This window comes from Procambarus clarkii, chromosome 79 (genome assembly GCF_040958095.1).
Source record: "Procambarus clarkii isolate CNS0578487 chromosome 79, FALCON_Pclarkii_2.0, whole genome shotgun sequence".
Taxonomy (NCBI): domain Eukaryota; kingdom Metazoa; phylum Arthropoda; class Malacostraca; order Decapoda; family Cambaridae; genus Procambarus; species Procambarus clarkii.
The window spans coordinates 8,969,770-8,997,339 of record NC_091228.1 but is presented as its reverse complement, the minus strand read 5'-3'; the positions used below and the strand labels follow the sequence as shown (position 1 = coordinate 8,997,339).

Below are 27,570 nucleotides of genomic sequence, written 5' to 3'. Positions count from 1 at the left end.
GAGGGGCCTATGCTACACTTTTTAACTTTAGAATTGCTTTTAAATACATAGGTCAAAAAGTTTTAAAAGTTTTTTAAACCTCTCGTGTATCATGAGTGTGTTAAAGCATCAGATGGTGCATTCAGATGATAAATATTACCTAGTTCCTTCATCTGGGAAGAATGAACACATATTGGTGCATTCGGATGATAAAAACTAACTACTGTAGTTTAATTGATCAACAGACTGTATATCATATGCAGACTGTATGTGGATCTGCGGGCCACTCCAAACAACAGCCTGGTGGACCAAGCTCCACCAGGGCTAAAGCACAAAGTGATATAGATGTGATAGAGAAACTAGGTCAAATGGAGGAGTAGGTCTGTATATTAAACAGCACCTGACGTGCACAGAGCTACTAAACTCAATGTGGTGGTAGAGTGGTGGGGGGGGGGGGGGGAAACATTGCAGAAAAAAACAAAAATACAATTTGGTCAACAAAACAGCATTGTTTAAAATAGAAGACATGGGTTGACATTTTGGGGGTTAAGGTAGGTTACATTGAGTTAATTAGTTAGTACTTAGTTTTTATCTTAAACTGGTTGGGAGAGGTACAGTGTTGCTGTGCTGGTGAAAGAACACCTAAAGGTAAATTAAATAATGATTGCGAATCCACAAGAAGTTGACATAATAGCGCTAGAGATCTGCAATCAGGATGATAAACTTTCCTTAAAGAATTTGACAAACACTTGCTGATAGGACATGAAGTAAATGAAATGTATGTCAAGTTTTGTGAAATATATGATAAAAGCACAACAAAATTTGTACCAAAGGAGAGATGCAGAACTAGGAAAAGGGGTTTGTTCAACAGAAATTGCGAGAGGGCCTGAGACCCAAACACACACAAATGGAATCAATATATAGCAAGAGGCCAAACCCCCAAACATACAAGCGATGCAAAGATGCGAGAAACAGCAGCAGCATTAAGGAGAGGGACTTAAGGACCATAAATAAAGTGTGAAAATAAACTCGAGTAAATTTTTTTAACTACTCTCGACAGTGAAGAAAAACAAATATTCAGACGATTTGTGTTAGAATCACTAATCTTACACTTTCGGTCATATTCAACAACACAAATACATACACACACATTCCTGTTGCTGTAGCAAGTGAAGAATTACACACACAGATCACAATAACGTGATGCATCAAATGAACAAATCCACAAGGGCCGTGACGAGGATTCGAACCTGCGTCCGGGAGCATCCCAGACACTGCCTTAATCGACTGAGCTACAACAGGGTAAAAGGGTTGAAACCGAAGTTCTACTGAACTTACTGGATCCCATAGCCTCTCCGAGGCACAAACCAGGCTTTTACACAACCCCCCCCCTGCACCCGAGCTATGTCAACAGGCCGTTCTCCCTCTTCGCCCTTACATCATCACACACAGATCACAATAACGTGATGCATCAAATGAACAAATCCACAAGGGCCGTGATGAGGATTCAAACCTGTGTCTGGGAGCATCCCAGACACTGCCTTAATCGACTGAGCTACGACAGGGTAAAAGGGTTGAAACCAAACTTCTACTGAACTTCCTGGATCCTTTTACCCTGTTGTAGCTCAGTCGATTTAGGCAGTGTCTGGGATGCTCCCGGACGCAGGTTCAAATCCTCAAATTTCACTTTTGACAATTGAGCACCTGCTACATCCAGATTCTAGGGAGGAAAGGAAGGACGATCTTACTGGATCCCATAGCCTCTCCAAGGCACAAACCAGGCTTTTACACAACCCACCCCCCCCCCCTGCACCCGAGCTCAATTGTCAAAAGTGAAAAATTGGGTTTGTCTTCCGAATGCACCATATCAGTAAATTTTTTAATAATCTTTTAAAAATAGTAAATGCCACTACTTTTGCAAAATTATTACGAGATCTATTATTCTATAGAATAATGCATATAAATGCATATATGCATATAAATACAAAAGTAAATGTAAATAATTTTACCTTGCACCTAGATCCACCAAGCCTGTATGGCGCGCGTTTCAGTACTTCGGAAATCTAGAACTATCTTGAATCTCTAATCTGCAATGAAACAATACATATTATTGCACTTACCAAAACATGGATGAATGTAGAAAATACAGAACTATTAGCTGAATATCAAATAAATGGATTTAATCTATTTCACACAGATAGATATATTAGATATTATATTATATTCCTTTCCTCCCTAGAATCTGGATGTAGCAGGTGCTCAATTGTCAAAAGTGAAAAATTTGGTTTATTTAACATACACGCCATAGACCGGCTTGGGAAAAAAAGTTCGTAAAACCCAGGGGCCATAGACCGGCTTGGGAAAAAAAGTTCGTAAAACCCAGGGGCCATAGACCGGCTATGAAAGAAAATTTGAGAAAACCCTGGGGCCATAGAACGGCTATTTAATCCCCTGGAACGGATAATCATCTGTATCAAACCTTATTACAGGTAAAACCAGTAGGCAGTCTACTGTATTTTATCAAACTCTTATTAGAATAATAGATCTCGTAATAATTTTGCAAAAATAGTGGCATTTACTATTTTTAAAAGATTATTAGAAAAATTACAGATATGGTGCATTCGGAAGACAAAACCAATTTTTCACTTTTGACAATTGAGCACCTGCTACATCCAGATTCTAGGGAGGAAAGGAAGGACGATCTTACTGGATCCCATAGCCTCTCCGAGGCACAAACCAGGCTTTTACACAACCCCCCCCCCCCCCTGCACCCGAGCTTTTTAAAATAGTAAATGCCACTATTTTTGCAAAATTATTACGAGATCTATTATTCTATAGAATAATGCATATAAATGCATATATGCATATAAATACAAAAGTAAATGTAAATAATTTTACCTTGCACCTAGATCCACCAAGCCTGTATGGCGCGCGTTTCAGTACTTCGGAAATCTAGAACTATCTTGAATCTCTAATCTGCAATGAAACAATACATATTATTGCACTTACCAAAACATGGATGAATGTAGAAAATACAGAACTATTAGCTGAATATCAAATAAATGGATTTAATCTATTTCACACAGATAGATATATTAGATATTATATTATATTCCTTTCCTCCCTAGAATCTGGATGTAGCAGGTGCTCAATTGTCAAAAGTGAAAAATTTGGTTTATTTAACATACACGCCATAGACCGGCTTGGGAAAAAAAGTTCGTAAAACCCAGGGGCCATAGACCGGCTTGGGAAAAAAAGTTTGTAAAACCCAGGGGCCATAGACCGGCTATGAAAGAAAATTTGAGAAAACCCTGGGGCCATAGAACGGCTATTTAATCCCCTGGAACGGATAATCATCTGTATCAAACCTTATTACAGGTAAAACCAGTAGGCAGTCTACTGTATTTTATCAAACTCTTATTAGAATAATAGATCTCGTAATAATTTTGCAAAAATAGTGGCATTTACTATTTTTAAAAGATTATTAGAAAAATTACAGATATGGTGCATTCGGAAGACAAAACCAATTTTTCACTTTTGACAATTGAGCACCTGCTACATCCAGATTCTAGGGAGGAAAGGAAGGACGATCTTACTGGATCCCATAGCCTCTCCGAGGCACAAACCAGGCTTTTACACAACCCCCCCCCCCTGCACCCGAGCTTTTTAAAATAGTAAATGCCACTATTTTTGCAAAATTATTACGAGATCTATTATTCTATAGAATAATGCATATAAATGCATATATGCATATAAATACAAAAGTAAATGTAAATAATTTTACCTTGCACCTAGATCCACCAAGCCTGTATGGCGCGCATTTCAGTACTTCGGAAATCTAGAACTATCTTGAATCTCTAATCTGCAATGAAACAATACATATTATTGCACTTACCAAAACATGGATGAATGTAGAAAATACAGAACTATTAGCTGAATATCAAATAAATGGATTTAATCTATTTCACACAGATAGATATATTAGATATTATATTATATTCCTTTCCTCCCTAGAATCTGGATGTAGCAGGTGCTCAATTGTCAAAAGTGAAAAATTTGGTTTATTTAACATACACGCCATAGACCGGCTTGGGAAAAAAAGTTCGTAAAACCCAGGGGCCATAGACCGGCTATGAAAGAAAATTTGAGAAAACCCTGGGGCCATAGAACGGCTATTTAATCCCCTGGAACGGATAATCATCTGTATCAAACCTTATTACAGGTAAAACCAGTAGGCAGTCTACTGTATTTTATCAAACTCTTATTAGAATAATAGATCTCGTAATAATTTTGCAAAAATAGTGGCATTTACTATTTTTAAAAGATTATTAGAAAAATTACAGATATGGTGCATTCGGAAGACAAAACCAATTTTTCACTTTTGACAATTGAGCACCTGCTACATCCAGATTCTAGGGAGGAAAGGAAGGACGATCTTACTGGATCCCATAGCCTCTATGAGGCACAAACCAGGCTTTTACACAACCCCCCCCCCTGCACCCGAGCTTTTTAAAATAGTAAATGCCACTATTTTTGCAAAATTATTACGAGATCTATTATTCTATAGAATAATGCATATAAATGCATATATGCATATAAATACAAAAGTAAATGTAAATAATTTTACCTTGCACCTAGATCCACCAAGCCTGTATGGCGCGCGTTTCAGTACTTCGGAAATCTAGAACTATCTTGAATCTCTAATCTGCAATGAAACAATACATATTATTGCACTTACCAAAACATGGATGAATGTAGAAAATACAGAACTATTAGCTGAATATCAAATAAATGGATTTAATCTATTTCACACAGATAGATATATTAGATATTATATTATATTCCTTTCCTCCCTAGAATCTGGATGTAGCAGGTGCTCAATTGTCAAAAGTGAAAAATTTGGTTTATTTAACATACACGCCATAGACCGGCTTGGGAAAAAAAGTTCGTAAAACCCAGGGGCCATAGACCGGCTTGGGAAAAAAAGTTCGTAAAACCCAGGGGCCATAGACCGGCTATGAAAGAAAATTTGAGAAAACCCTGGGGCCATAGAACGGCTATTTAATCCCCTGGAACGGATAATCATCTGTATCAAACCTTATTACAGGTAAAACCAGTAGGCAGTCTACTGTATTTTATCAAACTCTTATTAGAATAATAGATCTCGTAATAATTTTGCAAAAATAGTGGCATTTACTATTTTTAAAAGATTATTAGAAAAATTACAGATATGGTGCATTCGGAAGACAAAACCAATTTTTCACTTTTGACAATTGAGCACCTGCTACATCCAAATTCTAGGGAGGAAAGGAAGGACGATCTTACTGGATCCCATAGCCTCTCCGAGGCACAAACCAGGCTTTTACACAACCCCCTCCCCCCCTGCACCCGAGCTTTTTAAAATAGTAAATGCCACTATTTTTGCAAAATTATTACGAGATCTATTATTCTATAGAATAATGCATATAAATGCATATATGCATATAAATACAAAAGTAAATGTAAATAATTTTACCTTGCACCTAGATCCACCAAGCCTGTATGGCCTCCCTCCTAACCCCATACCTTCCCAGTTACCCCTTCCCTTCTCACCCCATTCCTTCCCTTCTACCCCCTTCTCCACTTCCACCATATCCACCTTCCCCCCTTTCCCTCCCTGTCCCTTGTCCCCCTTCATCCCATTCCCTCCCAGTCTCCCTTTCACTTGACCCCCCCACCCCTCACCCCAGTATCCTCTGAGACTCTTATCCACCTCACAAATCCTCTCACTTATGAAACAGCTTCCCCCATCAGCAGAACACTCACAAAGAAGGGGACATGAGAATAAACAGAAGAAAGTGAGTCTCAAGACAATGTACACTAACATAGATGGAATTACAAATAAATCATATGAACTTAGAGAATAGGAACAAGAAGAAAACTCAGGCATAATAGCACTCACAGAAACAAAGTTAACGAAAACCATAACAAATGCAGTGTTTCCACAGGAGAACTATGTAGTGAGGAAAGAGAGAAGGAAGGGGAGGTGGTGGTGTAGCTCTGCTGGTAAGAAAAGGCCGGAGTTTTGAGGAGATGGTTATTTAAGGCTGTGAAGATTTCTGTGACTACATAACAGGTACCATAACAATTGGAGGACAAAAAATTATAGTCATAGTCATATATAACCCACCACTAAATGACAGAAAACCCAGAATGGACTATGATAGAAACAACATGACCACCATAAACATAATAGAGAGAGAGAGAGCAGCTTCTGTCGCTAGAAGGAATGGATCTGGACTACTAATCATGCGAGACATCAACCACGGGAAGATAGACTTGGAGAGCAAAGTCCCACATGGGGAGCTAAGCTGCTGGATGTGGCAACAAGTAACTTTCGAAGCCAACACATCAAGGGACCGACACGAATGAGAGGGAAAGATGAACCAGCCATGCTTGATTTGATATTTACACTAAATGAGTGGGATATAAGGGAAGTTACGTTGGAACCACCCTTGGGAATGAGTGATCACAGTGTATTGATATTTGAGTATTTGGTAGAGCTAGGCCTCTCTCACTCAGTACTTTGTCCAACCGTACTGGAAAACACTGGCGAGGTTCATCTTGTACGTGGGCCAGCCCACTGACAGTCTCACGAGGTGTCTATACCCCACGACCACTCTCCGGCCACTTGCTGGCAGAGAACCTCAGCCCACACGCTGATCGGGGCCACTTAAACAGTCGATACAGGGGTAGTGAACCTCTGGCAAAAGCCTCTAGCGTCTGGCTAGCAGCGCTTCCCAACAGGCACCCTTACTGTCGTCCGTTTCTTCCCTAAGCCGGTCTCGGGGTATGCCAATCTCTTCCAGTTCTACTTAAACACCAGTCGACACACACTGCTTTATATCGGCGGCGGTTTACTTAGTCGTCTTGCAGGACTAAGTCGAGAGAACGTTGGCTGCAGTGGAGAGTTATACATGAAGGAGTGGAGAGTTATGCATTAAGGTGTGGTGAGTTATGCATGAAGGTGTGGAGAGTTATACGTGAAGGTGTGGAGAGTTATACATGAAGGTGTGGAGAGTTATACATGAAGGTGTGTAGAGTTATACATGAAGGTGTGTAGAGTTATACATGATTAACGTTGATCCGTTATCTGCATTTTTTGGCAAATAAATCTTCCTAACTTTTGCTCACGTTAAAGCTGTTAAATAATTTGTTCCAAATATATTATAAGGTGCAGTCCTATACATAATTGTTGACTCACTAGATGCTGAGTGGAGTTAGTTATCATGGACCAGAGCTCTCAGTTGACTCACTAGGTGCTGGGTGGAGTTAGTTATCATGGACCAGAGCTCTCACTTGACTCACTAGGTGCTGGGTGGAGTTCGTTATCATGGACCAGAGCTCTCACTTGACTTACTAGGTGCTGGGTGGAGTTAGTTATCATGGACTAGAGCTCTCAGTTGACTCACTAAGTGCTGGGTGGAGTTAGTTATCATGGACCAGAGCTCTCATTTGCTTATATGATGTACAATATTTTTAATATATTGTACATCATATGATGCTCATATGATGTACAATAAAATTTATATATTTTATAAATTTCACTATCAATTCATGACATTTTTTAACTCTACAGAATTTGCAACAATAGACCCAGAAAGATATCACTACTATAGTGAATACGTCGACGCTCTCCACATATTTGACGTGAGTTATTATTGTCATTTATTGTGAGTTACCACACTATCAGTGTGTGTCTCACTATCAGTGTGTGTCTCACACTATCAGTGTGTGTCTCACACTATCAGTGTGTGTCTCACACTATCAGTGTGTGTCTCACACTATCAGTGTGTGTCTCACACTATCTGTGTGTGTCTCACACTATCAGTGTGTGTCTCACACTATCAGTGTGTGTCTCACACTATCAGTGTGTGTCACACTATCAGTGTGTGTCACACTATCAGTGTGCCTCACACTATCAGTGTGTCTCACACTATCAGTGAGACTCACACTATCAGTGTGTCTCACACTATCAGTGACACACTATCAGTGTCTTACACTATCAGTGTGTCTCACACTATCAGTGAGTTTCACACTAGCAGTGTGTCTCACACTATCAGTGTGAGTCTCACACTATCAGTGTGAGTCTCACTCTATCAGTGTGTCTCACACTATCAATGTGTCTCATACTATCAGTGAGTCTCACACTATCAGTGTGTGTCACACTATGAGTGTGTGTCACACTATCAGTGTGTCTCACACTATCAGTGAGTCTTACACTGTCACTGTGTCTCACACTATTAGTAAGTCTCACACTATCAGTGAGTCTCACACTATAAGTGTGTCTCACACTATCAGTGAGTCTCACACTATAAGTGTGTCTCACACTATAAGTGTGTCTCACACTATCAGTGACACACTGTCAGTGTGAGTCTCACACTATCAGTGTGTCCAACACTATAAGTGTGTTTCATACTATCAGTGTGAGTCTCACAGTCAGTGTGAGTCTCACACTATCAGTGTGTCCAACACTATAAGTGTGTTTCACACTATCAGTGTGTTTAAGACTATAAGTGTGTTTCACACTATCAGTGTGAGTCTCCCACTGTCAGTGTGTCTCACACTGCTCTCATCCCCCTAGCAACACGCCTTAGAGGTTGCTAGGGCTAGGTAACCCATCCTCTTGTTCAGATAGCACCTTTTGTAACCATGAGCACAATAGAATAAAACTTGACATACTAGGCAATTAGCGAGTAGAATATGGTACTATTCATTACACTTTATAATAGCGAAGTAAATAGTAAACAATAATACCATTCGCATTATAGTTCGAAAAATGAAGGTAAAAAACAAACTATATATTGCTAGTAAAGATCCCTTATGCACTATATTTTGACCTCATATAACGTGTGTTAGGCCTAGGGAGGTTAGGTTACGTGAGTGTCTTCACAACAAAAATCGGAAATTTTTTCCGGTTTTTCTAATTCAAAAGTACCGATTTCTACTTCCTAACTGCGGTGTACGTCGGTATATGTACTATGGTCGCTATCGTTACTATACAACGGAAACAGGAGGATTGACAGGGATAGGTCGTATAGTGGTAGTTCATTCTCTACCTCCCTCAGGTACCTCATTAAATCCCGTTTAATGACAATATGTTTGCCAGCTCCTGGACCCATGATGTACATACCTACCAAGTTGTCTGCCGGCGGCCTGGCGGAATGTGGTCAACTTTAATTAACCTTTTCGCATTTCAGAAGTTTTAGGTCAGGAGTTTTAGGTTAGGTGTTACCTGCCGTCCTGTTCTGTAATGGCGACTTGGTTGGTCTCTGTCGTGGTCGAGTTGACGAGTTTTCTCTGGTGGGTCTCTGGTATGGTCGAGTTGACCAGTTTTCTCTGGTGGACGTCTCTGGTGTGGTTGAGTGGACCAGTTTTCTCGGTGTGGTCGAGTTGACCAGTTCTCTCTGGTGGGTCTCTGGTGTGGTCGAGTTGACCAGTTCTCTCTGGTGGGTCTCTAGTGTGGTCGAGTTGACCAGTTCTCTCTGGTGGGTCTCGGGTGTGGTCGAGTTGACCAATTCTCTCTAGCGGGTCTCTGGTGTATCCGACGGCCTTGACGTATGGGTGTTTGTATTAATGATATGACATTTGTGATCAGATGGATGTTGTCATGTATGTGTTCTTGTTGCAAGATTTCAGTGACAGTTCTCGAATCTGTGTGTATGATAACATGTTGTTGGTGCTCAGCAAGATCATGTTCCAAAGCCTTTTGAATGGCTAGCATCTCTGTTTGAGAAGTTGAACACCCGTTTGAGAGTTTCCATCTAACTACAAACTTTCCTGCCTTAACTGCAGCTCCGGTTTCTTGTCCCTGCTGGTCTACTGATCCATCTGTGAAGTAAATGATGCTTTCAGATGCCAAGTCTATATTCATCTGTGCAATGATGCATAGACGATGAGGATTAATCTAGTTCTTTATTTACTTGAAGTCATAATCTTTGTCTGGTGCCAGGGATTCCCGTGGGGCTGCAAGACGAGGTCTGCGTGTATTTCGTGCTATCCCTTTGTAATTCTATTTATAATTTTGAATGTATTGCATAGAGAGTCCACCTGGTTTTTTTAAAGCTCTTCTATCCCAAGTAACTTCTCTAGTGATTATATATTTGAGTGAACTGATTATTAGTCTAGTCAATATCTAGGTCAGCATGCAGGCAGCAGGCCCTTTTACCATTATTTCAACCCATGTTAGTTTAGTTTCTAGTCTTAGGTTCTGTATTTTAGTCCATCTGGGAGTCCCTGTTATGACTCGCATTGCATCATTTTGAATACCCTTAACCATTGCCCACTGACCAGGAGAAAGAGTGAGTAAGGCAAGCGCTGCATAATCAACTATGGACTGAACGGTGTGTATGTTAAACATTATTAACACTCTGTGTCTCGCTCCTGGATGGGGCCCTGTGATTATTTTCATTATATTCAGTCTTGATTTTGGTTTCTCCTTCAGACATTAAATTTGCTTGTTGAATGGTTTTTAGAACCAATTTATTCTGCGAGATATTGATATTGTATAACCCCTTAAGATTAATGTCTTGAATGCGTAGGTAACTCTTGATTATTGCCACCCAGTCTCATTGCTTTAGATTTATGTGCCGATATTTTTTGCCCAAAAATGCAGCATTCAAATGGTACTTTATCTAGCGTCATTTGGACTTTATTCAAAAGAGAAGGACCTGTGACGACTGATGATACATCAGCATAGCTTAGGAATTTAACCCTTTCTGGAAATGTCATGGAAGCGAGGTTTTTCATAAGGATGTTAATGACTAGCACTGAGTCTGTAACTCCTCCTTGTGGAGTCCCATTCTCATGCAACTGGTAATCTGACACTTGGACTTGCAGGTTTACTCTGGCATACCTTTCAGGAAATTATGAATCAAGGCAGTTTTCCTCCGACACTTTTTTTTTAACATCTATAAAATTGATTGCGGACTTGCAAGTTCGAATCCTTTCACTAAATATACGGAGATTATTATAGCAGAACCTGAGTTAACTGTTCCAAGTAATGTTGCTATGCCGTTGGCAGTACCTACTGCTCTAGTGAAGTCAAATATGTACTAATGCCGACCTCCAGTTTTAAACAGAAGCCTATTTAAGACCTTCAGTCCTGCAACATGATGATAATGGGTCTATAATTGCCAGGTTCTTTTGGCTTAGGAAACGGAATTATGTCTGCTTTCTTCTAAGAGGTCAGTAGTTTACCCCAGATGCATCTATAGCGTCCAATATGGCTTATTCTCCAGCGGGAGAACCTTCTTGTTTGGTGAAGGGAGTGCCTCATTCGTTGAATGTAGCTATGTTCTCATGATTGGCTGTCAACCTCTCATGATTTACTTGTTCTGACCGTTGCAGTACGCTGATGTTTAAGCTGCTCTCTCTGGAAATTGGAGAGGCAGTGTCTCAGCCTCTTGTAATGGTTGAATATATGTCTGTGGTCGGAATGGTCACACTGATATGGCTTTAATCTGGCCTCATGTCTCTCCAAGACTATTATGTTCATTTAGAGTTTGACACCACTCAAACTATCTTGGTTCCTTCATCTCTTTAGAAACTCATCTTGCTTCAGATATCACTGCTCTTAGCAGAGTTCTTCCTTCTTTCAGAGGCTTTCTAAAGATGTTGACTCAGCTCTTCCTCTTTAACTTCTTAACTGTAGAACAAATAATTCTTTCGTTTTGTATTATCTGGGATGATGACTGGAATTGCTTTGCTGCAGCTACAATGACTTCCTTGAGTCTCGTGTATGTTCACATCTTCAGGTGGCGAGTGCTGGAACGATATTGTACATTTTTCCTGGAAGCTCTTGCTTGGTTCATCACTGACCTGGAAGCTTTTGCTTGGTTTGACCTCCTGGAAGCTTTTGCTTGGTTTGACCTCCTGGAAGCTCTTGGTTCATCGCTGACCTCCTGTAAGCTCTTACTTGGTTCATCACTGACCTCCTGGAAGCTCTTACTTGGTTCATCACTGACCTCCTGGAAGCTCTTGCTTGGTTCATCACTGACCTCCTGGAAGCTCTTGCTTGGTTCATCACTGACCTCCTGGAAGCTCTTGCTTGGTTCATCGCTGACCTCCTGGAAGCTCTTACTAGGTTCATCGCTGACCTTCTGGAAGCTCTTCCTTGGTTCATCACTGACCTCCTGGAAGCTCTTACTTGATTTATCACTGACCTCCTGGAAGCTCTTACTTGGTTCATCGATGACCTCCTGGAAGCTCTTGTTTGGTTCATCGCTTACCTCCTGGAAGCTCTTGCTTAGTTCATCGCTTACCTCCTGGAAGCTCTTGCTTGGTTCATCGCTTACCTCCTGGAAGCTCTTGCTTGGTTCATCGCTGACTTCCTGGAAGCTCTTGCTTGGTTCATCGCTGACCTCCTGGAAGCTCTTGCTTGGTTCATCGCTGACCTCCTGGAAGCTTTTGCTTGGTTCATCGCTGACCTCCTGGAAGCTCTTGCTTGGGTCATCACTGACCTCCTGGAAGCTCTTACTTGGTTCATCGCTGACCTCCTGGAAGCTCTTGCTTGGGTCATCACTGACCTCCTGGAAGCTCTTGCTTGGGTCATCACTCACCTCTCGGAAGTTCTTGCTTGGGTCTTTGTTGACCTCCTGGAAGCTCTTGCTTGGGTCTTTGCTGACCTCCCGGAAGCTCTTGCTTGGGTATTTGCTGGCCTCCCGGAAGCTCTTGCTTGGGTCTTTGCTGACCTCCCGGAAGCTCTTGCTTGGGTCTTTGCTGACCTCCTGGAAGCTCTTGCTTGGGTCTTTGCTGACCTCCTGGAAGCTCTTGCTTGGGTCTTTGCTGACCTCCTGGAAGCTCTTGCTTGGGTCTTTGCTGATCTCCTGGAAGCTCTTGCTTGGGTCTTTGCTGACCTCCTGGAAGCTCTTGCATGGGTCTTTGCTGACCTCCTGGAAGCTCTTGCTTGGGTCTTTGCTGACCTCTTGGAAGCTCTTGCTTGGGTCTATGCTGACCTCCTGGAAGCTCTTGCTTGGGTCTTTGCTGACCTCCTGGAAGCTCTTGCTTGGGTCATTACTGACCTCGAGGCCTCGAGTCTTGCCTAATATTCAGTTATCATCGTGTGAAGGACGTACTAATAGTAACATTGATTCGTATTAAAACAACTGGAGACAACGCCAGATATATTATGCAGTTTAATTTTCTAGCAGTTAGTGAAGTTTCTTGACATTATCGTTTGAATTATTATTGGTATTGATGTTCTTGGTAAGTTTTGTAATAAATATAGTTCTTATAGTCTCCGTTATTTGTGATGCCTTTCTGCCATTGTAAAACATGTATTAATTCTTTAACTTGTTTTTCAGTACTCTGGTTTGTTCGTCTTCAGCGACTTGACACTAGAGACGAGACCGTGTGAGGAAGGTAATGTTCACTTCTCTTCATCAACGGCCTCTCTTCCCAATGTCAAAATTATCAATGTTTATTTTATCATTCAGCTGTTTTTCTCAGACTTCTAATTGTAACTGTTACATGATTGTAACTGTCTGTATTGCTACAAATATTTTGCACTGTTATTTGTACAACATATTTACTGCCAAACAAGACAGAAGCACCTTTCTCCTCCTACTTCCATAAAATCACATCATATTCAGCATGTAATAGAATTCGGAAGTAATAAATCACAAATTTGAAATGCACATTAGTTGTCCATTTAGATTTTTCAACTGTTAACATGTAAATTTATATTTTTATATCAGCTCTAAGTAAAAAGCCCGAGATTTATAATACTAGTAATAATAATAATAATATATTAATTAAGTCAAACTCAAAGACAAATTTTAGCTGATCCTCGAGTTCTCACACGCTTGAACAGAATAAACTTAACATAGTTAGAATGCAGAAACATTTCACAGCCTCGATTCGAAACAAGCAATTTTAAACGATTTTTAAGCAATTTTTTCCTCCCAGTCATAGATGTACAAATATCGAACGAATCAAGTATTTGTAGTTTGACACAAACACAATAAATGTGTCATATGTCCATCACGAATTTAAGTGTCTCCAACAATCTCTGTTATAGCGATTGTTTGTTAGATAATATAAGTGATAAAATTACATATTTTAGTTTGCTTCAAGCTCAGTAATGTTAGTCCACATTAACATAAGCAAATGTTTAGCAATTACTCTCTTAATGACCAGAGTGATTGGATATGCTGACTCAGACTGGAGGCTTGGGTCTGTGGTGTAGGTGCACATGATGTTACCCCCGCTAGTGTTGTGCAAACTACCGTGGTGTAGGTGCACATGTTATCCCTGCTAGTGTTGTGCACACTACCGTGGTGTAGGTGCACATGTTATCCCCGCTAGTGTTGTGCACACTACCGTGGTGTAGGTGCACATGTTACCCCTGCTAGTGTTGTGCACACTATGCTGGTGTAGGTGCACATGTTATCCCTGCTAGTGTTGTGTACACTACCGTGGTGTAGGTGCACATGTTATCCCTGCTAGTGTTGTGTACACTACCGTGGTGTAGGTGCACATGTTATCCCTGCTAGTGTTGTGCACACAACCGTGGTGTTGGTGCACATGATGTTACCCCCGCTAGTATTGTGCACACTATCGTGGTGTAGGTGCACATGTTACCCCTGCTAGTGTTGTGCACACTACCGTGGTGTAGGTGCACATGTTACCCCTGCTAGTGTTGTGCACACTACCTTGGTGTAGGTGCACATGTTACCCCTGCTAGTGTCGTGCACACTACCTTGGTGTAGGTGCACATGTTACCCCTGCAAGTGTTGTGCACACTACCGTGGTGTAGGTGCACATGTTACCCCTGCTAGTGTTGTGCACACTACCGTGGTGTAGGTGCACATGTTACCCCTGCTAGTGTTGTGCACACTACCTTGGTGTAGGTGCACATGTTACCCCTGCTAGTGTTGTGCACACTACCTTGGTGTAGGTGCACATGTTACCCCTGCAAGTGTTGTGCACACTACCGTGGTGTAGGTGCACATGTTACCCCTGCTAGTGTTGTGCACACTACCGTGGTGTAGGTGCACATGTTACCCCTGCTAGTGTTGTGCACACTACCGTGGTGTAGGTGCACATGTTACCCCTGCTAGTGTTGTGCACACTACCGTGGTGTAGGTGCACATGTTACCCCTGCTAGTTTTGTGCACACTACCGTGGTGTAGGTGCACATGTTACCCCTGCTAGTGTTGTGCACACTACCTTGGTGTAGGTGCACATGTTACCCCTGCTAGTGTTGTGCACACTACCGTGGTGTAGGTGCACATGTTACCCCTGCTAGTGTTGTGCACACTACCGTGGTGTAGGTGCACATGTTACCCCTGCTAGTGTTGTGCACACTACCGTGGTGTAGGTGCACATGATGTTACCCTTGCTAGTGTTGTGCACACTACCTTGGTGTAGGTGCACATGTTACCCCTGCTAGTGTTGTGCACACTACCGTGGTGTAGGTGCACAACGCTGTACGCATAAGGTAAATGTTAATTAGTGACACCAACATGGATTATCAACAAAAACAGCGCCAGCTGCTGGTCCTTGATGAACGGGGAAGCGAAAACACTTCAATTACGTATTTAGTAAAAATAAACAAAATATTAACGTTGAGCGAAATAATGTTTTGTGTGTTAAAAGAAAAAGTGTGTGTTATCTGCAACTTTTTAACAAATATTTATTAAAATAAAATAACAATATATGAATAAATTATAATGGAGTGTAAGTATGGTTGATATGTGACCGCCTGCCTGAGGAGGGCAGGAAATGTGTGGTGGTGGAGACAGTGTTGCTTGTGAAGTATATGCTAGCTGGGCTGTGCTGGGAGACCCGAGACACGCCGGCTCTCGCCTCAATTATATTAGAGAGGTGGGGGTAATTACTTAACTTGAATCATCTGATGAACATAAAAACTCTTGACTTTACAGAGCGTCGTCACTATTCAGAGGATGTGTACCTAGCGAGTGGTGGACCTGTGGGTGGTTTTATTGGCTTCCTCGCTGGTGATATTGTGCCCGCCGCCGCCCGGCCCCAGTCACCCTCGCCGGCCTTCGCCACAGACAGCGCCAGTAAGGAAGGCAGCGAACAACAGCCAGATGTTCCTAGGACGAATTTTCCGGAGACTTGGCTCTGGGACATCATCGTTGTCCCGTAAGTCTCCAGCTTATAGATTTATGTGTGAAAGTGTTCCGTTTTGTTTGTCTGTGAACACTGATCTTCACAGACTATATTGGGGGCTGTATTTGGTCTTTATTTCCAAAGGTTGCCAGCAATAGTTCAAATCCAAAATGCATTATAATCCTTTTTCATGCAGAACACGACAACTGACATTTCATTCCACTTAAAGAACTTCACACTTATCTTCCTCTAGTGTCACGCATTCATGCACTGTTTATTGGTGGGTGGAGGGGCTGGGTGTCGACGTGTCGGTGGGTGGAGGGGTTGGGTGTCGACGTGTCGGTGGGTGGAGGGGCTGGTTGTCGACGTGTCGGTGGGTGGAGGGGTTGGGTGTCGACGTGTCGGTGGGTGGAGGGGCTGGTTGTCAACATGTCAGTGGGTGGAGGGGATGGCTGTCGACGTGTCGGTTGGTGGAGGAGCTGATTGACTGTGTGGAGTTGCATGTGATGGTCAATTGTTGTACTGTAACTGGAGGGTGATGGGCAATTGGTGCAGCGTAAATTACGGCCTCCTGAGGTGCGTAAGTATGATGAGGATGATGAACACTCCTTCACTAATCATCACTTCTACTGGGAAGTTCTCAGTAATAATTGAAATCAGAATATGTATATAATCAGTGTTGGAAAAATTATGAACTTGGTTACAGTTTTGGCATAAAGGTGTAAATGTAATAATTAGTGTTGCATGTGGTTATTGTCAGGCGTGAGCACCCAGCAGGTGACTGTACCGGACACCATCACACAGTGGGTGGGCAAGGCCGTGTGTGCCCACCCACAGAAGGGCGTAGGACTCTCCCAGAGGAAGTCCATCACCACCTTCACACACACACACACACACACACACACACACACACACACACACACACACACACACACACACACACACACACACACACACACACACACACACACACACACACACACACTCGGGTTGAAGTTCAACCCGAGTAAATGCAAAGTAATGAAACTAGGCAGTGGAAACAGGAGGCCAGGCACAGGATACAGAATAGGAGATGAAGTACTTAATGAAACAGACAGAGAGAAAGATCTAGGAGTTGATATCACACCAAACCTGTCTCCTGAAGCCCACAAAAAGAGAATAACGTCTGCGGCATATGCGAGGCTGGCTAACATCAGAACGGCGTTCAGGAACCTGTGTAAGGAATCATTCAGAATCTTGTACACCACATATGTAAGACCAATCCTGGAGTATGCGACCCCAGCATGGAGCCCGTACCTTGTCAAGCACAAGACGAAGCTGGAAAAAGTCCAAAGGTATGCTACTAGACTAGTCCCAAAACTAAGAGGCATGAGTTATGAGGAAAGGCTGCGGGAAATGCACCTTACGACACTGGAAGACAGAAGAGTAAGGGGGGACATGATCACAACCTACAAAATCCTCAGGGGAATCGACCGGGTAAACAAGGATGAACTATTCAACACTGGTGGGACGCGAACAAGGGGACACAGGTGGAAGCTGAGTACCCAAATGAGCCACAGAGACGTTAGAAAGAACTTTTTCAGTGTCAGAGTAGTTAGTAAATGGAATACATTAGGAAGTGATGTGGTGGAGGCTGACTCCATACACAGTTTCAAATGTAGATATGATAGAGCCCAGTAGGCTCAGGAATCTGTACACCAGTTGATTGACGGTTGAGAGGCGGGACCAATTCCCTCTTCCTCACCCAACTCAGCCTTCCCTTTCCCCCACGCCCTCCCCCCTTTTCTGCCCCCAACCCCCCCCCCTTCTCCCCAAGCCTCTCCTCCTCCCATGCTCCCCCAACCCTTCCACTCCCCCCCCCCCACCCTTCCACTCCCCCACACACCCTCTCACACTCCCCCCTGCCCTCCCTCTCTCACCCACCCCCTTACCCTCTCCCTCCCCCCAACCCCCCCAAGCCCTTCCTCCTCCACCAGTCTCCCCATTCCAGATCCTCCCAGCTCCCACTCGCCCCAGATCCCACAGGTCCCCCCCAGAGGAGAAGCAGAAGAGAGTCAGTTTCACGGTAATGTACTCGAACGTAGATGGGATCACAAGCAAGGCAAGTGAACTAAGAGAAAGGGCACAAGAAGTAAACCCAGATGTAATCGGACTCACTGAAACAAAACTCTCTGGAATCATAACGAATGCCGTGTTTCCCCAGGAGTACATAGTAATAAGAAAAGAGAGGGAAGGTAGGGGAGGAGGTGGAGTGGCCCTACTCATGAGAAATGAATGGAGTTTTAAGGAAATGGCTATACCAGGCTGTGATGGTTTCAGAGACTACATAGCCGGCACCATGACAATGGGAGGACCAAGAATAGTAGTAGCAGAAATATATAACCCTCCACCAAATGACAGAAGACCCAGTCAAGAGTATGAAAAGAACAACTAGGCAGTTAACTCCATAATTGAGAGGGCAGCCTCTGCTGCCTGTAGAAATAGATCCCACCTGCTCATCATGAGGGACTTCAATCACGAAAGGATTCACTGGGAGAACAAGGAACCGCATGGAGGCGAGGATACGTGGAGAGCCAAACTATTGGAGGTGGTGACTAGAAACTTTTTAACCCAGCATGTCAGAGAACCCATAAGGATGAGAGGAAATGACGAACCAGCGAGACTCGACCTAGTCTTCACTCTGAACGACTCCGACATAAGAGAAATCGGTTTTGATGCCCCAGTAGGAATGAGCGACCACAGTGTACTGGTGTTTGAGTACTTGATTGAAGAAGGGTTATTGAACTCGAGGAGGGATACCGAAAACAAAAGGTTAGCATATCGAAAGGGAAACTATGAGGAGATAAGAAAATTCCTAACAGATATAGCATGGGAAACAGAACTCAGGGGAAAGACAGACCAAGACATGATGGACTACATCACGCAGAAGTGCAAGGACGCAGCAAACAAGTTTGTCCCAGTCCAAAAGGAAAACAGTGAAATGAGGATGAGAAACCCATGGTTTAATAAGAGATGTAGGCTAGCTAAGCAGCAAAGTAAAAGGGCATGGAGAAACTATAGGAATAACAGGACACTTGAGAGCAGACAAAGATATCAGAATGCCAGGAATGAATATGTCAGGATGAGAAGAGAGGCAGAAAGACAATACGAAAATGACATCGCAAGCAAGGCAAAGACTCAGCCTAAATTGCTCCATAGCCACACCAGGAGAAAAAAACAGTAAAGGAAGAGGTTATGAAATTAAAAATAGGGGAAGAAGGATTCACTACAAACGACAAGGAAATGTGTGAGGAACTGAATAAGAAATTCCAGGTCTTCACCTTAGAGCAAGGAGAAATCCTAGAGATAAGAGAGGGAATAGCTAACCAGGAACCACTGGAAGAGTTTGAGATTACCAGCGTGGAAGTAAGGAAGTGTTTACTACAGTTAGATGTGACAAAGGCTATAGGCCCAGATGGAATCTCCCCTTGGATACTAAAGGAAGGAGCAGAAGAACTATGCCTGCTACTCTCCATAGTGTACAACAAATCACTGGCAACACGGGGAACTGCCAGAAATTTGGAAAGCAGCTAACGTAGTCCCGGTATACAAGAAAGGGGATAGACAGGAGGCACTGAACTACAGGCCAGTGTCCCTAACCTGCATACCATGCAAGCTGATGGAGAAGATTGTGCGAAGAAAGCTAGTGGAAAATCTGGAGCGAAAGAACTTTGTAACACAGCATCAACATGGGTTCAGGGATGGCAGGTCCTGCCTCAAAGGGTTACTTGAATTCTACAACCAGGCAACAAAAATCAGGTAAGAGAGAGTAGGGTGGGCAGACTGCATATTTTTGGATTGTCAGAAAGCCTTTGATACTGTACCACACAAGAGGCTATTGAAAAGGCTGGAGATGCAGGCAGATGTTAAAGGGAAGGTACTCCATTAGATAAAGGAGTACCTAAGCAACAGGAGACAACGAGTCAATGTGAGGGGTGAGGTCTCAGATTGGCGAGACGTTACAAGTGGAGTCCCGCAGGGGTCAGTCCTTGGACCTATACTATTTCTGATATATGTAAATGATCTCCCAGAGGGTATAGAATCGTTTCTCTCAATGTTTGCTGATGATGCCAAAATCATGAGGAGAATCGAAACAGAGGATGAAAGTAGGAGGCTACAAGATGACCTAGACAAAATGAATGAATAGTCCAATAACTGGAAGCTAAAGTTAAACCCGAGTAAATGTAAAGTAATGAAACTAGGCGGAGGAAACTGGAGGCCAGACACAGGATACAGAATAGGAGATGAAGTACTTCATGAAACGGTCAGAGAGAAAGATCCAGGAGTTGATATCACACCAAACCTGTCTCCTGAAGCCACATAAAAAGAATTATGTCTGCGGCATACGCGAGGCTGGCTAACATCAGAACAGCCTTCAGGAACCTGTGTAAGAAATCATTCAGAAGCTTGTACACCGCATATGTAAGACCAATCTTGGAGTATGCGTCCCCAGCATGGAGCCCGTATCTTGTCAAGCACAAGACGAAGCTGGAAAAAGTTCAGAGATATGCCACTAGGCTAGTCCCGGAACTATGAGGCATGAGTTACGAGGAAAGGCTGTGTGAGATGCACCTTATGACACTTGAAGACAGAAGAGTAATGGGAGACATGATCATTACCTACAAAATCCTCAGGGGAATTGACAAGGTAGACAAGCATCAACTATTCAACACTTGTGGTATGTGAACAAGGGGACACAGGTGGAAACTGAGTACCTAAGCGAGCCACAGGGACGTTAGAAAGAACTTTTTCAGTATCAGAGTAGTTAACAGGAGGAAAGCATTAGGCAGTGATGTGGTGGAGGCTGATACCATACACAGTTTCAAATGTAGATATGATAGAGCCCAGTAGGCTCAGGAATCTGTACACCAGTTCAATGACATTTGAGAGGCGGGACCAAAGAGCCAGAGCTCAACCCCCGCAAACACAACTAGGTTAGTACAACTAGGTGAGTACACACACACACACACACTCAAAGAACCTGTCTCTCCTGCCTGAGAGATAGGCAGGAGTGACTGGTAAGATGCTCCAATGGATAGGCGAGTACCTAAGCAATAGGAAGCAGAGAGTTACAGTGAGGGGTGAGACCTCATGCAGATTGGCGTGAAGTCAACAGTGGAGTCCCACAGGTCTCTGTATTGAGACCTATCCTGTTTCTGATATGCGTAAATTATATCCAGGAGGGTATAGACTCATTCCTCTCAATGCTTGCTGACGATGCCAAAATTATGAGAAGACAGAGGAGGACCGCTTGAGACTTCAAGAAGACCTGGACAAACTGAAGGAATGGTCGAACAAATGTTGTTAGAGTTTAACCCTAGCAAATGTAATGCAATGAAGATAGGTGAAGGGAGCAGGAGACCAGATACAAGGTATCATTTGGGAGATGAAATACTTCAAGAGAGAGAGAGAAGGACTTGGGGTTGATATCACGTCAGACCTGTCCCCTGAAGCCCATATCAAGAGGGTAACATCAGCGGCATATGTCAGGCTGGCCAATATAAGAACGGCATTTAGAAACTTGTGTAAGGAATCATTCAGAACTTTGTATACCACATATGTCAGACCAATCCTGGAGTATGTAGCTCCAGTATGGAACTCATATCTAGTCAAACATAAGACTAAACTGGAAAAGGTTCAAACATTTGCCACCAGAATAGTACCCGAGCTGAGAGGTATGAGCTACAAGGAGAGATTACGGGAATCAAACCTCACGTCTTTGGAGGACAGAAGCGTTTGGGGGGGGGGGTGGGAACAGGATCACCACATTCAAGATTCTCATAGGAATTGATATGGTAGATAAGGACATACTGTTTAACACAAGGGGAACACGCACTAGGGAACACAGGTGGAAATTGAGTGCACTAATGAGTCACAAAGATATTAGAAAGAACTTTTTTTAGTGTCAGCGTGGTTGACAAATGGAATGCATTAGGAAGTAATGTGGTGGAGGCTGACTCCATACACAGTTTCAAGAGTGTGTAAATCACGAAAATTAACACGTGATGAAAAATGTGAGTGTCAGACCACGGAGGAAGAATTGAAACAGGAATTTCCTTAAGTACCCTGGTATATTAATACATCTTCAGAAGGAATGATTCCTTCTGAAGATGTATTAATATACGAAAGTACTTAAGGAAATTCCTGTTTCAATTCTTCCTCCGTGGTCTGACACTGTCACAGTTTCCAGTGTAGATATGATAGAGCCCAGTAGGCTCAGGACCCTGTACACCAGTTGATTGACAGTTGAGAGGAGGGACTTAAGAGCCAGAGCTCAACCCCCGCAAGCACAAATAGGTGAGTATACACACACTCACACACAGGAAGCAGCCCGTAGCAGCTGTCTAACTCTTAAGTACCTATTTACTGCTAGAAAACAGGTGCATCAGGGTGAAAGGAACTCTGCCCATCTGTTTCCGCCGGCGCCGGGAATCGATCCCGGGACCACAGGACTATGTATCCAGCGTGCTGTTCACTCAACTACCAGCGTGTACTCACCTAGTTGTACTCACCTAGTTGTGTTTGTGGGGGTTGAGCTCTGGCTCTTTGGTCCCGCCTCTCAACCGTCAATCAACAGGTGTACAGATTCCTGAGCCTATCGGGCTCTATCATATCTACACTTAAAACTGTGTATGGAGTCAGCCTCCACCACATCACTTCCTAATGCAATCCATTTGTCAACCACTCTGACACTAAAAATGTTCTTTCTAATATCTCTGTGGCTCATTTGGGCACTCAATTTCCACCTGTGTCCCCTTGTGTTAAATAGACTGTCTTTATCTACCCTATCAATTCCCTTCAGAATCTTGAATGTGGTGATCATGTCCCCCCTAACTCTTCTGTCTTCCAGCGAAGTGAGGTTTAATTCCCGTAGTTTTTCCTCGTAGCTCATACCTCTCAGCTCGGGTACTTGTCTGGTGGCAAACCTTTGAACCTTTTCCAGTTTAGTCTTATCCATGACTAGATATGGACTCCATGCTGGGGCTGCATACTCCAGGATTGGCCTGACATGTATACATGTGGTATACAATGTTCTGAATGATTCTTTACACAAGTTTCTGAATGCCGTTCGTATGTTGGCCAGCCTGGCATATGCCGCTGATGTTATCCGCTTGATATGTGCTGCAGGAGACAGGTCTGGCGTGATATCAACCCCCAAGTCTTTTTCCTTCTCTGACTCCTGGAGAATTTCCTTTCCCAGATGATACCTTGTATCTGGCCTCCTGCTCCCTACACCTATCTTCATTACATTACATTTGGTTGGGTTAAACTCTAACAACCATTTGTTCGACCATTCCTTCAGCTTGTCTAGGTCTTCTTGAAGCCTCAAACAGTCCTCTTCTGTTTTAATCCTTCTCATAATTTTAGCATCGTCCGCAAACATTGAGAGAAATGAATCGATACCCTCTGGGAGATCATTTACATATATCAGAAACAAGATAGGACCGAGTACAGAGCCCTAATGTGTGTGTATGGGTTTTTGTGTGTAATTACCTAAGTGTAATTACCTAAGTGTAGTTACAGGATGAGAGCTACGCTCGTGGTGTCCAGTCTTCCCAGCACTCTTTGTCATATAACGCTCTGAAACTACTGACGGTCTTGGCCTCCACCACCTTCTCACCTAACTTGTTCCAACCATCTATTACTCTGTTTGCGAAAGTGAATTTTCTTATATTTCTTCGGCATCTGTGTCTAGATAGTTTAAATCTATGACCTCTTGTTCTTAAAGTTCCAGGTCTCAGAAAATCTTCCCAATCGATTTTATCAATTCCTGTTACTATATTGTATGTAGTGATCATATCACTTCTTTTTCTTCTGTCTTCTAGTTTTGGCATATTTAATGCCTCTAACCTCTCCTCGTAGCTCTTGTCCTTCAGTTCTGGGAGCCACTTAGTGGCATGCCTTTGCACCATTTCCAGTTTGTTGATGTGCTTCTTAAGATATTGGCACCACACAGCCGCTGCATATTCAAGCTTTGGTCTAACAAAAGTCGTGAACAATTTTTTTAGTATATCGCCATCCATGTATTTAAAAGCAATTCTGAAGTTAGAAAGCGTGGCATAGGCTCCTCGCATAATATTCTTTATGTGGTCCTCAGGTAATAGTTTTCTATCTAGAACCAGCCCTAGATCTCTTTCTTTATCAGAATTCCTTAAAGATTTCTCACATAATATATAGATTGTGTGAGGTCTATGTTCTCCTATTCCACATTCCATAACATAGCATTTATTAACATTAGATTCCATTTGCCAAGTGGTGCTCCATATACTTATTTTGTCCAGGTCATCTTGAAGGGCATGACAATCATCTAAGTTTCTTATCCTTCCTATTATCTTCTATCATCAGCAAACATGTTCATATAATTCGGTACACCAACTGGTAGATCATTTATGTAGACAATAAATATCACTGGTGCAAGAACTGAATCCTGTGGTACTCCACTTGTGACATTTCTCCAGTCCGATACATTGCCTCTGATCACTGCCGTCATTTTTCTATCAGTCAGAAAATTTTTCATCTATGTTAGAAGCTTACCTGTCACCCCTCCAATATTTTCCAGTTTCCAGGACAACCTGTTATGTGGAACTCTGTCGAAAGTCTTTCTTAGGTCCAGATAGATGCAGTCAACCCAACCATCTCTTTCCTGTAATATCTCTGTTGCTCGATCATGGAAACTGAGTAAATTCGGTACACAGGATCTTCCAGATCGAAAACCATACTGTCTGTCTGATATTATATCATTTCTCTCCAGGTGTTCTTCCCATTTAGTTTTAATTATTTTTTCCAATATTTTGACTATTACACTTGTCAATGAAACCGGTCTATAATTAAGGGGGTCTTCCCTGCTTCCACTTTTGTAGATTGGAACTATGTAAGCCTTTTTCCACACATCAGCTACATCTCCTGTAAACAGGGATGCCTGAAAAATCAGTTGAAGTGGAATGCTGAACTCAGGTGCACATTCTCTCAAAATCCATTGTGAAACTCCATCTGGACCAACTGCTTTGTTCTTATTTAGCCCCTTCAGCATTTTTTCCACTTCGTCTCTAGACACCTCTATGTGCTCTATGTTGTTCTCTGGAATTCTTATTGTATCTGGTTCCCTGAAGATTTCATATTGTACAAACACACTTTGGAACTTTTCGTTTAATGTGTGGGAAATTTTTACCCACCATATCGAATAATCATCTAAGAAATGTATTATTTCTATATCATATCTATATCATATTTAAATTGTATCAAAATCATATGAAATCATATCAAAATCATATTAGAATCATTATAGATTCATTATACAGCTTGATCCTAGATGACAATGCCACTTGGATCACGTACATCATAGGGCCCTATATATGCCTACATGACTTTGTGCATGATCTCTCAAGGATCCAGAAGCTTCTAGAAGGATTTCTTAATTAAAAAACTATTGGAACATATTATAGTCGTGGGTTGGTGGTGTATTTGTCGTTGATCCTTCTTTACGGACAACCCAACCCACAACTCGGTAGAGTGCTTACACCTCACTAGGAGATCACCCTTGGCGCTTCTGGCTCTTGGAGAGGGGCTCAACGTCACACGTTTAGGGGATGCGGCTCCAACACTTAGCCTCGTTGTCACGTGCACACACCCACTCGAGCCGCTGTGACTCCCCACTCTCTCCTAAGGTGATATGATCTCCTCAATCCCCCTTTGACTTATTAGTATTACCTTCTACCCTGTCCACAGCAGTGGTTCTTGGTTCTTTCTCTCTCTCTCTCATTCTTTACTACCTCCTGGGAAGCCTCACTAGGACAAGGGCAAACACCAGCAAATTGGAATACATATACTGGACAAAGCACATACACGATACATACACACACATAATAATAATGAATCCTATTCTCTATAATATTACAATCAGGTTGCACTCCAACATCATCAGAACTCTATCATCAGCTTATCAAGTGGTGTCCTATCTCCTGTTTCACCACCTGATACTATCAACCTCCTTAAGTTGATCAAGTCTACATACACTGTTGCACCATCAGCAAGAGAATATATATATGTATCTATAAATGTGTACAATGAAAATCAACATGTGAATGCAATAACATATATCAGTATAAACGTTCCTTGATACACAACAATGATCAATCGATCACTCTATCAGTCCTAGAACGCATACGTCTAGGTAATCCAGCCTACGACTGTAACTCTAAACTTCAGTGTAAAACACTCCTTGACATAAGAATGCAAACAGTCACTCACCTCTCACTGTGTCTTGCACGCTAATGACAACCAAACACTATCAACTCCCTATAAGTAATCCACCAGAACTTCCCTTCCACCTCTGGAAGTTCACTACCCTGATATCTTCAGGTTCTTCTGGGTTTAACTACCAGGATCCTCTGCAGCTCCTCCAGGCTGCTATCATGAAGTTTCCTTGAGCATCTATGGTGCTCTACTACTTCTGCTAGATTCCTCCACAGCTCTCTTTGCTGCTTCACCATGAAGTTTCCTCGAGCAACTATGGTGCTTCACCACCTCTACAGAAGCACGTGACACTCCTCTTCACTACTTCTCCTCACAGCTCGAGGTCCTCGCCTCCTCTACCTTGGAGTCTCATCAACTACTTCATCTGTGCTGGCATCGAAGTTCTCAGCAACTTCTTCCCCAAAGACAAACCTGCAACCCATCGACACTCCAATAAAATGTTTCCCCTTTAACACATAAACAAAAATAATCACACAATATGTTTGCCTCAAACCTCTATCTGTCCTCTACATACAGTGAGAGTGGACTCCCCCGTTTTGGGCGGGTCCATACTCCACCTCGCCCAGCGGGCCTCCTCACTCAGGGAGGGTCCTTCACCATCAGGAGCCAGGCTCCCTCAGTTGCCCGCCAGCGCTCAGAGGGGACGGACGTCGCTCCATGTTCCTCCCTCTCCACTCTCTTATTTCAGGCCTTCTGCCTTATTAAAACATGTCTAACTTATCAATAAACATTGCTACTGTCGCTGGGCACACGACCAACTACAAGCAATCACTATGAACTGGCTTAAATCGTGCTTACCACAGATTGTCTAGTCCAGGGCGCTATCCCTCTGACAGAGCTTAGTCAGGGCACTTCCACGGCCCACAATAATGCCTCTGGGCGATTTAATATCTGCTCGTCGACCAGGACTTGAGACCACAACGTTCCCAGCTCGATTCTACAGCTGGCACATCTGCATACTTCTCTTCTCTTCGAGATATATCACTAGGGGTTCCCTTCTGACGGGAGCTCAACGGAGCGCGGCTTTCCCCTGCGATGTCTGGCACTCAAGTGAGGTCAAAGCCCCTCCAGAAGCGAGCCTCACGCCTCCAGCAAAATGTCCACATCTCCTAGCCAGTCATTTATCTATTTCCTTACTTACTGCCCATAATCTTAAACTGTTCATTGAATCCACCATACTAT

At 42.9% G+C, this 27,570-nt stretch overlaps 1 protein-coding gene and 1 long non-coding RNA gene across 2 annotated transcripts in view; both read left to right on the top strand.

The window, feature by feature from the left end:
- LOC138357582 (uncharacterized) overlaps positions 1–7,660 on the top strand; it is a 15,612-nt gene extending 7,952 nt beyond the window's left edge. Inside the window, exon 3 of the long non-coding RNA XR_011225072.1 lies at positions 7,598–7,660. This is a non-coding gene — a long non-coding RNA (uncharacterized lncRNA). The remainder of the gene's footprint in view (positions 1–7,597) is intronic.
- The window catches only part of LOC123764584 (murinoglobulin-1-like), a 111,308-nt gene that overhangs the window by 39,938 nt on the left and 43,800 nt on the right, over positions 1–27,570 (top strand). The window contains 5 exon segments of the mRNA XM_069314656.1: positions 11,732–11,923; positions 12,523–12,731; positions 13,323–13,380; positions 15,906–16,046; positions 16,856–16,938. Of these exon segments, the coding sequence (XP_069170757.1) occupies positions 11,732–11,923; positions 12,523–12,731; positions 13,323–13,380; positions 15,906–16,046; positions 16,856–16,938 (683 nt within the window).